Source organism: Saccopteryx bilineata, chromosome 2 (assembly GCF_036850765.1).
Source record: "Saccopteryx bilineata isolate mSacBil1 chromosome 2, mSacBil1_pri_phased_curated, whole genome shotgun sequence".
Lineage (NCBI taxonomy): Eukaryota > Metazoa > Chordata > Mammalia > Chiroptera > Emballonuridae > Saccopteryx > Saccopteryx bilineata.
The window spans coordinates 310,375,101-310,388,510 of NC_089491.1; the positions used below are offsets into that span (position 1 = coordinate 310,375,101).

General features: G+C 51.8%; 2 protein-coding genes across 5 annotated transcripts; one reads left to right on the plus strand and one right to left on the minus strand.

Moving 5' to 3' along the window:
• PIAS3 (protein inhibitor of activated STAT 3) lies at positions 1–10,471 on the plus strand. 4 transcript variants are annotated; one of them, XM_066261713.1, is made up of 14 exons: positions 1–167; positions 3,000–3,417; positions 3,560–3,644; positions 3,882–3,932; positions 4,122–4,212; positions 4,706–4,840; positions 5,042–5,147; positions 5,540–5,613; positions 5,739–5,899; positions 7,896–8,029; positions 8,110–8,278; positions 8,439–8,572; positions 8,756–8,793; positions 9,302–10,471. In XM_066261713.1, exons 2-14 carry the CDS (start codon positions 3,003–3,005, stop codon positions 9,566–9,568), a joined length of 1,860 nt encoding a protein of 619 aa, XP_066117810.1. In that variant the 5' UTR covers positions 1–167; positions 3,000–3,002; the 3' UTR covers positions 9,569–10,471. The 4 variants fall into 4 exon arrangements, with proteins under 4 accessions (XP_066117810.1, XP_066117811.1, XP_066117809.1 ...); XM_066261714.1 differs by lacking the exon at positions 1–167 and adding an exon at positions 313–385; XM_066261712.1 differs by lacking the exon at positions 1–167 and adding an exon at positions 802–885.
• Positions 10,472–11,094: 623 nt separating this feature from the next.
• On the minus strand, positions 11,095–12,977 carry NUDT17 (nudix hydrolase 17). The gene is given in 6 exon segments (XM_066254508.1): positions 11,095–11,291; positions 11,519–11,639; positions 11,882–11,934; positions 11,937–11,965; positions 12,353–12,471; positions 12,780–12,977. Coding segments are annotated over 6 exon segments (717 nt in total).
• Positions 12,978–13,410: the final 433 nt, after the last annotated feature.

Below are 13,410 nucleotides of genomic sequence, written 5' to 3' on the forward strand. Positions count from 1 at the left end.
CCCCTTCCTTAGGCCAGGCGGAGCTTCGGCCCAGGGGGAGCTGCGGCTGCAGAGTCCGGTTGAGGGACTGACCTTCAGCCTGGCAGCCTGAAGGAGCTGTGCTGGGCCCCTCCCCCACCTTCTCAGCCCACCCTCTGAACGCTTTCCGGGGTCCCGCAACCGTGCTGGTAAGTCACGCTTTCCGCACCAAACTTTTAGGCTGCCAAGTTGGAGTCCTCCGGCGGGAACAGGAGCTACACTGTAGTTATTGGTGGTGGTTGGGGCCCAGGGCAGGGGGGTAGTGGGGGGAGGGGATGAAGGATTGAGACTAGCCGTCTTCAAATAAACTCTTCACAGTTCCATAGCTTCCTGAAAATGGATCGGATCTCACCCATTTCCCAAGACGGTAAAACTCTTGATTTTAGATGGTTAAACTTGTAAGAGGAAAGGAACTTCGCTCCCTCTCCCCCATTTCTCTTAGATTTAGCAGTTCTCGATACTTTTCCCTCTGTATTTCAAGTCTCTTTGGCTCCCTAATAGTTCCTCACTCCTAACTCCAGCGTGGCAAAGCCCTCCCTCCCTAGGCACCTCTGGCCCGCCACCTCTTCCTAACCCCTGGGAGCGCCGCGATTTTCGGGCGGCACACTTCTTCCGTGCCCAGGCGTCTCGCATCCCGGCCAAAGCAGGGCGGGGGCCGGGTCGGGAGTGGTGGGCGGGGCCGAGGCTGGTTCTCTACCAGAGCCAGGCGGGCGGGGCCGGGAAGGGGAGGTGTAGGGGCCGGGCGGGGCGGAGCAGGCGGCAATTTGCGGCCGGCGCCGGGTGGTGAGTTGTGCGCCGGTCCCTGAGCCTGAGCTCGGGCTCGCGCTCCTGCGATGTCTCAAGATGGCGGAGCTGGGCGAATTAAAGGTACTGGCCCCTTTCCCCATCCCTATCTAGTCGGAGCCCGTCGTTCTGCCGAGTCAGGGGAGCGACGGAGACTGGGTGCTGAGGGCAAGGGAGGGGCTGTAGACGTGGCGGGGACCGGCTGCGGGGGGTGGGAGAGTGGTGGCGGTGGGCGAGGAAGGGGCTGCGGCGGCGCTCCGGGGGCGGGGCCGCTGGAGGGGTGGGGCCGAGGGGGAATTGCAGCTGTTGGGAGCCGAGGCGCTGGGGGCGGGGACGCGGGGTAAAAGTCGGATTTGGTAGTGGAAGCAGATGTAGGTGTAGGGCCGGGGCAAAGCGGCTGTAGAGGCATAGGGACGAGTAGGTCAAGGCCAAGAGATGCGACAGTAGGGGGCAATGTATGGATGGGTCTGGGGGGCTGACGAAGAGGAGGCTCCGTTGGGAAATGCCGCTGAGAGGTAGAGGCTTTGAGGCTGCTATTTGGATCACAGCCTCGAGAAGTACCAGTGGGCGACTGAGGTCTAGGGGGCGGGGCTGTGCGGGCCTGGATCCGAGGGGCGGGAGGCGGGGCAGGAGCATCCTGCAGCCCTGAGGAAGGTCCGCTTCAGTGAGTCGGTATGTTTGGGCAGAGAACGAGTGTGAAACTATGGAATAGGAAGACGGAAGTTCTTGACGAAGCTAGTGGGGAAATAAAGAACAGACAGAAAATAAGGATGGGCAGAAAGGTTGAGGAACAAGGTGTGTTTTATTTTATTTTATTTTAATTTGATTTATTTTAGAGAGAGAGAGGAAGAGAAAGCATTCATTTGTCGTTCCACTTAGTTATGCATTCACTGGTCTCTATGTGCCCTGACTGGGGATCAAACCCTCAATCTTGGTGCTTTGGGAGGACGCTCCAGCTTACTGAGCTAAATGGCTGTCCAGAGCCAGTTTATTATTTTTTTAATAAAAAAAAATACTGATTTTAGAGAGAGAGTATAACATCGTTTTGTTGTTCTACTTATTTATGTATTCACTGGTTGACTCTTCCATATGCTCTGACCAAGGATTGAACCTGAAACCTTGGTGTATGGGGAGGATGCTACCTGCTTAGTTGGGATGTTTTTCATCATAGCCCTCAAAAGGGCCTGAAGCCATAAAACCTCCTATAAGAGGAAGAATTGTGGAGGGTTAGCAAGGCCTGCCGCTGGCAGGGTCTCCCAGAGATTCACAGAAGGGATTATGCTTAACCACTTTGCCTCAGTTTTTGGTCTTGTTTTGCTCTCAGAAAAGTGGGACTGCCTGACCTGTGGCATCACTGTGGATAAAACATCCACCTGGAATGCTGAGGTCACAGTTCGACATCCTGGGCTTGCCCAGTCAAGACACATATGAGAGACAACTATGAGTTGATGCTTTCTGCTCCCCTGTCCCTACCTTTCTCTCTCTCCTGGCTCTAAAATCAATAAATAAAATCTTATTTTAAAAAAGAAAAAGAAAAGTAGGACCGAGGAAGGGTGGTTATGTAAATGACACTGAGAAAGTATTTGGGGGAGTTATAAGCATTGAACCTGACCTGAAAATCCTGTCCACAAAACGTTCAGAAGCTTGGCAAAAATAGCAGAGGTGGATTGAGGTGTTGGGAGCTGTGGGCCATGGGGCACAGTCCTCCAGCCACCTGGTCTTTTCTTCCCTGTGGGCTGACTGGCCTGAAATCTCTTCTTCCCTTCCTCCTGTCTCCTATCCTCTCTCCAGGAGACTGGGATGGATCTGAGTCTGAAAAAGAGCAAGAGAGGAAATAAGCAGCATAAAGGAGAGTCTAGGCTGCAGGCAGGGATGGAGGTAGGAGGCTGTAGTGGGCTCAGAGGTGTGCCTGAGGATGGCTTGTTGTCTGCACCCTCCGCTTGGTCAACTTACAGGCATGGAGAGATAGGGTTGCTCAAGCTCTGAGGGTAGTGGTAAGGTGGACCTGAGTGTTGCTAAAGTGAGATTGAGATGTCCTTTTGGCCAGTTTGGCTCTCTTGCTGTAAACTACTAGCTGAAAAGCATCTTTTTGATCAATGCTGGAAAGAAAGAGGCATTACCTATCTGGTAGCGCAGCTCTAGTGTCCTTGGCAGGACAGGCCTGAGGTATGATTCTCAAGCTTCTTTGTTCTCCACAGCATATGGTGATGAGTTTCCGGGTGTCTGAGCTCCAGGTGCTCCTTGGCTTTGCTGGCCGGAACAAGAGCGGACGGAAACACGAACTCCTGGCTAAGGCCCTGCACCTCCTCAAGTCTAGTTGTGCCCCCAGTGTTCAGATGAAGATCAAAGAACTTTACCGCCGACGCTTTCCCCGGAAGACAATGGGGCTCTCTGATCTCTCCCTGCTCTCTTTGCCTCCTGGAACCCCTCCCGGAGGCTCCCCTGGTCCTCTAGCTCCCATCCCCTCGGCCCTCTTGGGCCCTGGCACACTGCTGGGCCCCAAGCGTGAAGTGGACATGCACCCCCCTCTGCCCCAGCCTGTACACCCTGATGTCACCATGAAACCATTGCCCTTCTATGAAGTCTATGGGGAGCTTATCCGGCCTACCACCCTTGGTATGGATCTTTGTGGTCCCTCAGTCTTCCTGGATTCCATACCTCTTCCCCAAGCCTATCCTAGGTTTTAGTCCTTTGGGATCATCAGCCTGGGATGGGGCAACTTCTGTGGCTGAGAATAACTGCCCCTTTGTGTCCTTAGCATCCACCTCTAGCCAGCGATTTGAGGAAGCTCACTTTACTTTTGCGCTCACACCCCAGCAAGTGCAGCAGATCCTCACATCCAGGTACAGCTCCTCAGTCCTATTGCGTCATCCTAGGGTGGTTACCTCTGGACTCTGCTCTCTGACTTCTCTTTTGCCCTGCTTTCTTTCCTGTCCACCCTCCTGCATCTGTGTTGTCTTTCATTCTCTTGTATGTCTCTTTGCAATCCTCTGGACATCTAACCTTCTGTGTCTCTGTCTGTTCATTCCTGGCCCTGGGGGCCATATATTGATACCTCTTTCTCTCCCTCCCTGTTATAGAGAGGTTCTACCGGGAGCCAAATGTGATTATACAATACAGGTGCAGCTAAGGTGAGATGATCTTTCCTTTCTCCCTGCCAGGCTCCCTTTGGTGATGGTAATGAAATAAGGGTATGACATATACTTCTAGGATATATCACTGCTCTTCCATGTCTACCCAACCCTGAGACTTTTGTTGGATGCTGGGGGATTGAGCTCAAGAAACTGCTCCCATCCTTTTATATTCTGATCTCTTCCTAGGTTCTGTCTCTGTGAGACCAGCTGCCCCCAGGAAGATTATTTCCCCCCCAACCTGTTTGTCAAGGTCAATGGGAAACTGTGCCCCCTGCCGGTAAATGTTCTTCCCTTCTTCTGGCAGTAACCTGTTCTGTTTCTGTTTCTACAAACCTGTAATGAAAGAGACATGCCTAGCACAGTGCTTGGTATGTAGTAGGTGCTCAGTTTACTTAACAAATCAACATAATCCAGAGAGTTCTAAGATAGTGCTGAGCAAGAGTTCTGTCAGAACCCAGAGCAGTGATGTTAGTTCAACTCAGATGTTCAGGGAAGGCTTCTCAGAAGTGATGACTCTAGAAATGAGAGTTGGACCAACTGGGATCTCCCTGTTCTTCTTCCTCCAGAACTCAGTGGGTGGGTTCCTGTTTCACTGGTCAATGAATAAGCTCTCCTTTTTGCCCAGCAATGAACCCCACATACATCAGTGTTCCAGTTTTGTGAATCACTGAATGGGCCCCCATGTCCTTGGTCAATGAGCAGCTGGCCTTCCCTCCAGGGAGTAGGTATAACATAAGACAAGATGTCTTGACCAATCCCTCTCTCCCCAGGGTTACCTTCCCCCTACCAAGAGTGGGGCTGAGCCCAAGAGGCCCAGCCGCCCCATCAACATCACACCCCTGGCCCGCCTCTCGGCCACTGTTCCCAACACCATCGTGGTCAACTGGTCGTCTGAGTTTGGACGGGTAAGCATGACTGAGTCAGGAAGGGTGGAGAAGCCTGCAGTGCAGGGAGTGGGGAAGAATCAAGTGTATTGGGTTTGGGAAACATCTTCCTCTTTATGGGTCTCTTTGCTTTAACCTGTTGTCTCCGGTCCTCAAGAGACAAAGGGTCGGGGATTGCTGTGTAAAGCAGAGGCTGATTGTCTCCCTCCTACTTCCACGTAGAATTACTCCTTGTCTGTGTACCTGGTGAGGCAGTTGACTGCAGGGACCCTTCTACAAAAACTCAGAGCAAAGGGCATCCGGAACCCAGACCACTCCCGGGCACTGAGTGAGTAACATCCTGCCTCTCTTTCCTACTCATCCACGAAGTTCAAAATATTTTGGATAAAATTAAGCCCGTGGATTAGTCTGCAGGCTGCACAAAATTGTTCGGCGGGCCGCGAGTTTGAGACCCCCTGCACTAGGCCATGTCTGCCCAAATGTCATCCAGCTGTATTTAAGCATCTTCAGGGGTCGGGAAATCTTCCCCACCCATGCACTCACCCACCCAGCCTTCCTGATCCTGACCCCAGACCACACCCATGTGACAGCCCACTGGACCCCGAAGGCTATTTACCTGGCCACCTCTCGGCCAGAGGCATATGCTTCTGACCTTACCACCTTCCAGGCATACTCTCCAACTTTGCTGACCCCGTGGCTCTGGTTTCACTCTTGTTTCAGTCAAGGAGAAATTGACCGCTGACCCAGACAGTGAGGTGGCCACTACAAGTCTTCGGGTGTCACTCATGTGCCCGGTGGGTACAAGGGAGAACAGAAGGGGGAGGTGTGCTGGGTTAAACCTCTGAACTCAGGAGGGCTCCTAGGGCTACTAGAGGGAGGTTTTCTAGAGACCCTGACCAGGGACCTCATCTCTCCTCAGCTAGGGAAGATGCGCCTGACTGTCCCTTGTCGTGCCCTCACCTGCGCCCACCTACAGAGCTTCGATGCTGCCCTGTATCTACAGATGAATGAGAAGAAGCCCACATGGACATGTCCTGTGTGTGACAAGAAGGCTCCCTATGAATCTCTTATCATTGATGGGTAGGCCCATTCTGCTGTTTTACCTAGGACACTCTCTTTAGGACACACACACACTCGTGTGTGTGTGTGTGTGTGTGTGTGTAGATATGTATATATGTGTGTATTATACATATGTGTGTATATATATGTATTATACACACATACTCTATCCCCTTTTGTAATATATATATATTTCTTTTTTTTTTTTTTTTTGCATTTTTCTGAAGCTGGAAACAGGGAGAGACAGTCAGACAGACTCCCGCATGCGCCCGACCGGGATCCACCCGGCACGCCCACCATGGGGGGGGCGCTCTGCCCACCAGGGGGCGATGCTCTGCCCATCCTGGGCGTCGCCATGTTGCGACCAGAGCCACTCTAGCGTCTGGGGCAGAGGCCACAGAGCCATCCCCAGTGCCCGGGCCATCTTTGCTCCAATGGAGCCTTGGCTGCGGGAGGGGAAGAGAGAGACAGAGAGGAAGGCGTGGCGGAGGGGTGGAGAAGCAAATGGGCGCTTCTCCTGTGTGCCCTGGCCGGGAATCGAACCCGGGTCCTCCGCATGCTAGGCCGACGCTCTACCGCTGAGCCAACCAGCCAGGGCCTGTAATATATATATATTTCCAACATTGAGGACTTACTATATACTAGACATGGTGCTAAGCACTTTGCATGCTCTATCTCATTGAGTCCTCATAACTCTGTGACATAGGTACTGTCCTTACGAGTGTGGAAACAGACCTAGAGAGATTTTTTTTACCCAAAGCTATATTGTTACTAAGTGGCAGAGCCACTATATCGAACTGTTATATTGCTAATAAGAACTACATAAGTTCTAGCTGAGTGTAGCAATAAAGTTCTTTTGAGGGCCTGGGTGTGCTCATTTGAGTAGTCCTATCCCCCTTCCAGAGCCTACATTTGGTTCTTGTTCCAGATGCGTTTTTTTTTTTTTTTTTTTACAGAGACAGAGAGAGAGAGTCAGAGAGAGGGATAGACAGGGACAGACAGACAGGAACGGAGAGATGAGAGGCATCAATCATTAGTTTTTTGTTGCGCATTGCAACACCTTAACTGTTCATTGATTGTTCTCCCATACGTGCCTTGACCGCGAGCCTTCAGCAGACTGAGTAACCGCTTGCTGGAGCCAGCGACCTTGGGCTCAAGCTGGTGAGCTTTTGCTCAAACCAGATGAGCCCGCACTCAAACTGGCGACCTCGGGGTCTCGAACCTGGGTCCTCTGCATCCCAGTCTGATGCTCTATCCACTGCGCCACCGCCCGGTCAGGCCAGGTGTGCTTTTAAAGATGGTTTGAGTTCTGTGGAGATGCAGAACTGTCTCTGCTTCTTGTTTTGTCCCTAGTACTACATGAAAGAGGTCCTTAGAACATATTTATTTTAACACTTAGCATTTAAAGTTTGCAAAGCTCTTTTTTTTTTTTTCCTATTTTTTTAATAAAGAATACTTTTTCTTTTTTTTTTTGAAGCTGGAAACAGGGAGAGACAGTCAGATAGATTCCCGCATGCGCCTGACCAGGATCCACCCGGCACGGCACGCCCACCAGGGGCGATGCTCTGCCCACCAGGGGGTGATGCTCTGCCCCTCTGGGGCGTCGCTCTGCCGCAACCAGAGCCACTCTAGCGCCTGGGGCAGAGACCAAGGAGCCATCCCCAGTGCCCGGGCCATCTATGCTCCAATGGAGCCTTGGCTGCGGGAGGGGAAGAGAGAGACAGAGAGGAAGGAGGAGAAGCAAATGGGCGCTTCTCCTATGTGCCCTGGCCGGGAATCGAACCCGGGTCCCCCACACGCCAGGCCGACGCTCTACCGCTGAGCCAACCGGCCAGGGCCTGCAAAGCTCTTTTACATACTGTATTTGATTCTAACAACAATTCAGTTCAATAGGGTGGATAATATTCCTGTTTGACAGATGAGGAGACAGAGTTTCAGGAACATGACTAGCAAATTCCCTGGCTATTGTCTCTGCCGTCTCCCAGCCCCATGCATTCCCTTCTTTCCCCTCCCCCAGCTTATTCATGGAGATTCTTAATTCATGCTCGGATTGTGATGAGATCCAATTCATGGAAGATGGATCCTGGTGCCCAATGAAACCCAAGAAGGAGGCATCTGAGGTTTGCCCCCCGCCAGGGTATGGGCTGGATGGTGAGTGATCCTTTGTCCCCTAGCAGAGCCGATTCTTGAATGGCCTCTTTTCTGAGACATAGTCTTCTTACCACCCATAGGCCTCCAGTACAACCCAGTCCAAGAGGGCAATTCATCAGAGAGTAAGAAGAAGGTTGAAGTTATTGATCTGACAATAGAAAGCTCATCAGATGAGGAGGACTTGCCCCCAACCAAAAAGCACTGTCCTGTCACCTCAGCTGCCATCCCGGCCCTACCTGGAAGCAAAGGGTATGAGGAAATAGGCCGAGTCTGTAGCAGAAGGGACAGAGGAAAAAGGAAAGCTTTCTGGTCATTGGCAAGCCTTGCTGCAGAGAGGGGACGGGGAGGCTGAGCTGGGTGAGGGCGTCTGTGACTTGCTGGCTGCCCTAGCTCCTGTCTCTCTTCACAGAGTCCTGACATCTGGTCACCAGCCGTCTTCGGTGCTACGGAGCCCTGCTGTGGGCACGTTGGGTGGGGATTTCCTTTCCAGTCTCCCACTACATGAGTACCCACCTGCTTTCCCACTGGGGGCAGACATCCAAGGTAGGGCACTGACCACAAAGCAGGGCCCTGCACTGCCATGTCCTCCCCAGAACAGATCAGAATTCCCGTTCCTTTTCAAAGCTTTCTGGCCTTCTTTGCAAAGGGCCACAACCCAGGGACTTCTTTTGTTTATTTTTGGTGGTGAAGGGGACAGGAGGTTGATTTTAATTTTTTTCTCACCAGGTTTAGATTTATTTTCTTTCCTTCAGACTGAAAGTCAGGTAAGTGCTCTCTTCTCCTAGGAAGATCTCAGATTCTGAAGCTTTCTTATTAGGCTCTAAGGGGCACCCTCCCTCTCTCATTTTCCCTGGAGACCTAAATCTGCTCCTCTGTGAGGGAAGAGGGGATGGTGCAGGTAATTTATTTCCCTCTGAGGCCCCACTTGTACTTCCTCAAATTCTTACCTTATGTCTTGATCCCTGGTACTGTTTTGTTTCCAGAGATTTTAGCACAGTTCTGATCACCCCCCACACTCATGTGCACTTGAGCACCATGCCTGCCCCAGCCGGACATTCCACACATTTCAGACTCCTGGGGCCAAGAAACTAGCAAGCTGGAATCAGGGTAGAGTGTGGGGAAGTAGGGAAACAATCAGAGGCTTTCCTGCTTTTCAGATAATACCTTGGGATCTAGAGGGGCTGATTTATCCCAGTGACATTTCTGAAATGAGTGATGGGAAGGCAGGTAAAGAAAGGATAAATCTTAAACTGTGCCCTTTATTCCTCCCAGCACTATGGCCCCTCCGTCATCACTTCGCTAGATGAACAGGATGCTCTTGGCCATTTCTTCCAGTATCGAGGTACCCCTTCCCACTTCCTGAGCCCATTAACCCCCACATTGGGGAGCTCTCACTGCAGCACCACTCCAGTGCCCCCTCCTGGCCATGTCAGTAGCATTGTGGCTCCTGGGGTGGCCTTGAGGGAGGGGCATGGAGGATCCTTACCCCCAGGTCCCTCTTTGACTGGCTGCCGGCCAGACATCATTTCCCTGGACTGAGTCTCCTGGATTATGGAACCTTCACTGTCTTCCAACGCTGAGCAAGTATGCTGTGGAGCCCACACCCCGGAACACTCTTGACACCTCAGGGCGGCTTTGGCCAAAGGCCTGGAAGACCTTTGTGGACACTTGTATTTGGCCTCATCTCTGAGAAGGCCAGCACCCAGAGGGTTAATGTAACTTTTTTTGAAGACATTTGGGTTCTATTTTTCAAAGTGTTCTTTCAATGGCTGGCGTGTCCTTTGGGTATGTTAACCTAGGCAGTAGGAGGCAAAGGGGATGGGATGTGAGTAGGGGAAAGACTGAATTTTCAGCCTTGACTCTAGTGTCATGAGGGAGGTGCCCTTCGGTCGTCCCCAGATGCCCTCGCTTCCATTCCCCAAACCGATGGCTCAGTTCTTCCCCATAGCCATTGTCTCTTTGTGTCCATTCCATTCTCTTTGGCTAGACAGGTGGAGAAACAGAGACAGATGGACACATGGACAGAAAACTATATTTTGGGTTACAGATTTTTTTGTACATAAATAAGGAAAACCAAAATACACCCAAAGAGGACTTCCCCTGCCGCCTTCTTCCCAGTATGCCTGAAGAGGAGATGAGGCCTTAGCCCTGACCCCCAGGGGTTTGGGAACAGGGCCTGGCCTATTGCCTGGGGCTCTATTTATATATTTAAATTCACAATGTTTCTTACGCTGACCAGCCCAGGGCCTGAGCTAAAGGCCCATGGCCCGGTGGTAAGGTCTGGCTCATTCTGCACCTTTCCTGGGAGGTGGGAAGATGCTTGTGCTCTCCCCGATCTCCTTTTTTAGGCTTCTTCAGAGCCTAGGACCTCTGTTGTAATTTTACTTTTTATTTCCAAAGTTGTATCAAAGTTCTTACCCATAATAAAGGTTGTGAATCTTCTGTTGTCATGGAGGTGGGCTGGGAAGGGAATTATGCACTTGGCTTTCCAGATCCCTGGTGTTCCTTCCAGGGGTCACCAAAGGAAGGTGTCCATGTTCTGTCCTTCCTTTGTAGGCCCAGGGTTCACGTGAGCTGCAGTTCCACATGGTAGGGGGATCAAACAGGATTTCCAAGAGCAGTTGTTCTTCCGCACCAACCCATGCCCTCAAAAACACGAGTGCCTTTAGCCCAAGGTTGTGGAGCGCTGCCCACCCTTCTTCACCCTTATCTGCCCAGATGTTACAGCCAGAGCACAAGGGCAAACTTAGTCCCAGTGCTTGACCTTCTGCAGTGGTATGGGCATTTGCAAGGCCACAGGTTGAGCTCTTCTATCCTCTGGTTCCACTCACTGCATGATAACTCCTGTCTGGGTTGTCTTGTGGTTTAGCTCACTTCCATATCCATTAGGTCCTCTAATCCTCCCAGCCACCCCAGGAGAGGGGTAGTTGGGTGTTTAGCTCATTTTAAACCCAGGTCTCAGGTCAAACAGAGCAGGAACACTTGGAGTCTGATGGAGTGCTTTTGATGGCATGTGCTCTCTTCATTATCACTTACCAACTCACTCCCTAAATCTCTTCCACCACTCAGATCACCTCCTGCCCCTGGGAGAAGATGGCAACTGAAACTTCTGAATGTGTATGTGTTGGTGTGTTAAGAGGGTCAGGGAGAAGCCCTAATAGGACAGAGGGTGGTAGGTCCTGGCACAGATGTCTGGGTGTCTCTTTGTCATCTTCTGTGACAGCCACTGCAGCTGCTACACCTGGGCCTAGCCATATGAAGGCTCCTCATCTCACTTGGGTTTGGTTGGATCCAGATTTGGGGCCAGACATGTTGATTCCTTTTTTATCATGACTTCTCTCAGGAGGCCTGTTCTGATCACAGCCTATCCACAGGTGGAATGGAGAGAAACTTGGGGCATGGAGGAAGGCTATTGGAATTCCCCGACTTTGCCCTCCCTGACCTTAGTCACAGTCAGAACCAGTCTTTTAGGGCCTCCTGAGCCCCCACATCGTTCCTCCACTTCTAGCCCTAACTGCAGCTACTGCTGTGACTCCTGGCAGACCACAAGTAGATAGAGAATGATGTGATGGTGTTTGAGAAAAATCGAGCTCGGCTTAGGGTAGGAAGACTGAGAAGAAAATGGCAAAAATGAGAATTTCCTGTCTCTTTGAGACTTCATAAATAGAGCTGAGGAAGGGAAAGTAGGGGTGGTGTAGGAGGGACACAGGTTTGTCATGGGCTTGGGAACTCCAAACCACCCATTTCATTGTTCTCCCTGTGACCAGGTAAGGCTGATCTGTGGGTTTGGTGGGGTAAAGGTTGTTGAGGGTTCTTGGTTAAATAGGGACCTTTCCCAAGTCCCTATCTCACCTCCCATAATCCCAGAGGGACCTAAGAAACCTGGCCCTGGGGCAGTGGTATTTCTCCCAAAGCTCTCAACGCCCTTCATCCAACAGTTGGCAGTGAGAAAGGGCAAGTCAGAGAGACCAATGCCTAACCTCTAGTCCTTTGCCCATCCCTCAGGCCACACCACGGTGGTCCCAGATAGGTCTGTGGGTTCTGTGTACCCATCTGCAACAGTGGGCCACTATGTGAGTGGTGGTAGTCTTCACCAGGGACCCCCACTATTTACATTGCCCCCTCAGGCAGGCACAAATGAACTTGCAGCCTTTTGTGACAGGACTACATTTCTGGGCCTACTCAGCCCTTGAGACTGGGAATAGCATAGCTGGGTGAAGAGCAGGTTTCTTCCCTAGAATGGGGGCCTTGTCCTCTGGTTGCTCACCTCGGGGTACCCAGGGACTGGGGGGAAATTCTGAGGGTGCATATCTTCAGGCTAACAAGACAGTCTGGTCGCTGGCCTGCAGGACAGCCACACCCAGATCCACACCTGGATTTGTGGGCTGCTCGATTCCCGGAGGCTCGGGATGCTGGTCCAGGGCTGGAAAAGGGGGTTGCTGCTTGAATTAAGGTTGCAGCAGCGGCGCTGAGCTTTCAAGTCGGGCAACATCAGTGCGATGAGGGAGGAGGAGGTTCAATCAGGGCAACTACCCAGTCCCCAAGCCTTTGCAACCAGCTCTCACCAGGTCCAAGGCCCAGGCCACACTTCCAGCCTTTCACTCCCCACCTCTGGAGCCCTCCTCCCAACCTGAAGTGGCCCTAGCTGAGGCACCTGGGAATGGCCTGAGATAAGCTGTTCTAGCTGCATGCCTGCAGTGTGCAGGCCATGGCTCAAACCCTGCCTGGGGGCCCAGGAGGCCACACACACCCTGCTGGAAGTTCGTGGACTCCAGGCCAGGGGGGGAGCAACAGCACCTGCGCTGCAGCCACACTGGTTCCAGTTCAGAGTCCCGGTTGGCGCCCCCTGGTGGCCCAGCCGCACCTCCCCTGGGCTGGCAGGGACGGAAAGAAGCCAGGCTTCCTGACCTCCATAGGAATTTAGGCATAATATTTGGTAATGACCCATGGGTGTAATGTTAAAAAATGACAAATGAGGGCACCTCTAAATCTTCAGCTCCTCTTTTCTTCCCATCTCTTTTTAGGGCAATTATCCCCCGACAATGATTTCTGGACTCATATATGATTTCCCACCAGCCATGGGCTGAACTGTATACACCCCTCCACAACACATTGCACACCTGCTATAGTAGGTATCACCCGAAATTAATTACATTTGTCTCCTAAAAAGACCCACGCAACATTTTTGACCTTTCTTTTGCCTCAATTCTGGCAAGACGCACGTCTTTTTTTCTAGTCATTTCCTATTTGCAGTTCCCCCCAAAGCCAGGCTCTGCTTTCCTGTGGGATCCTTTCCCCCTTCCATCTGGCAAATCCTCTTTCAAACCACTGATCAAGTGTCACTTTTTCTATGGCCATTCCCCCATGACCTCTCTGTACAT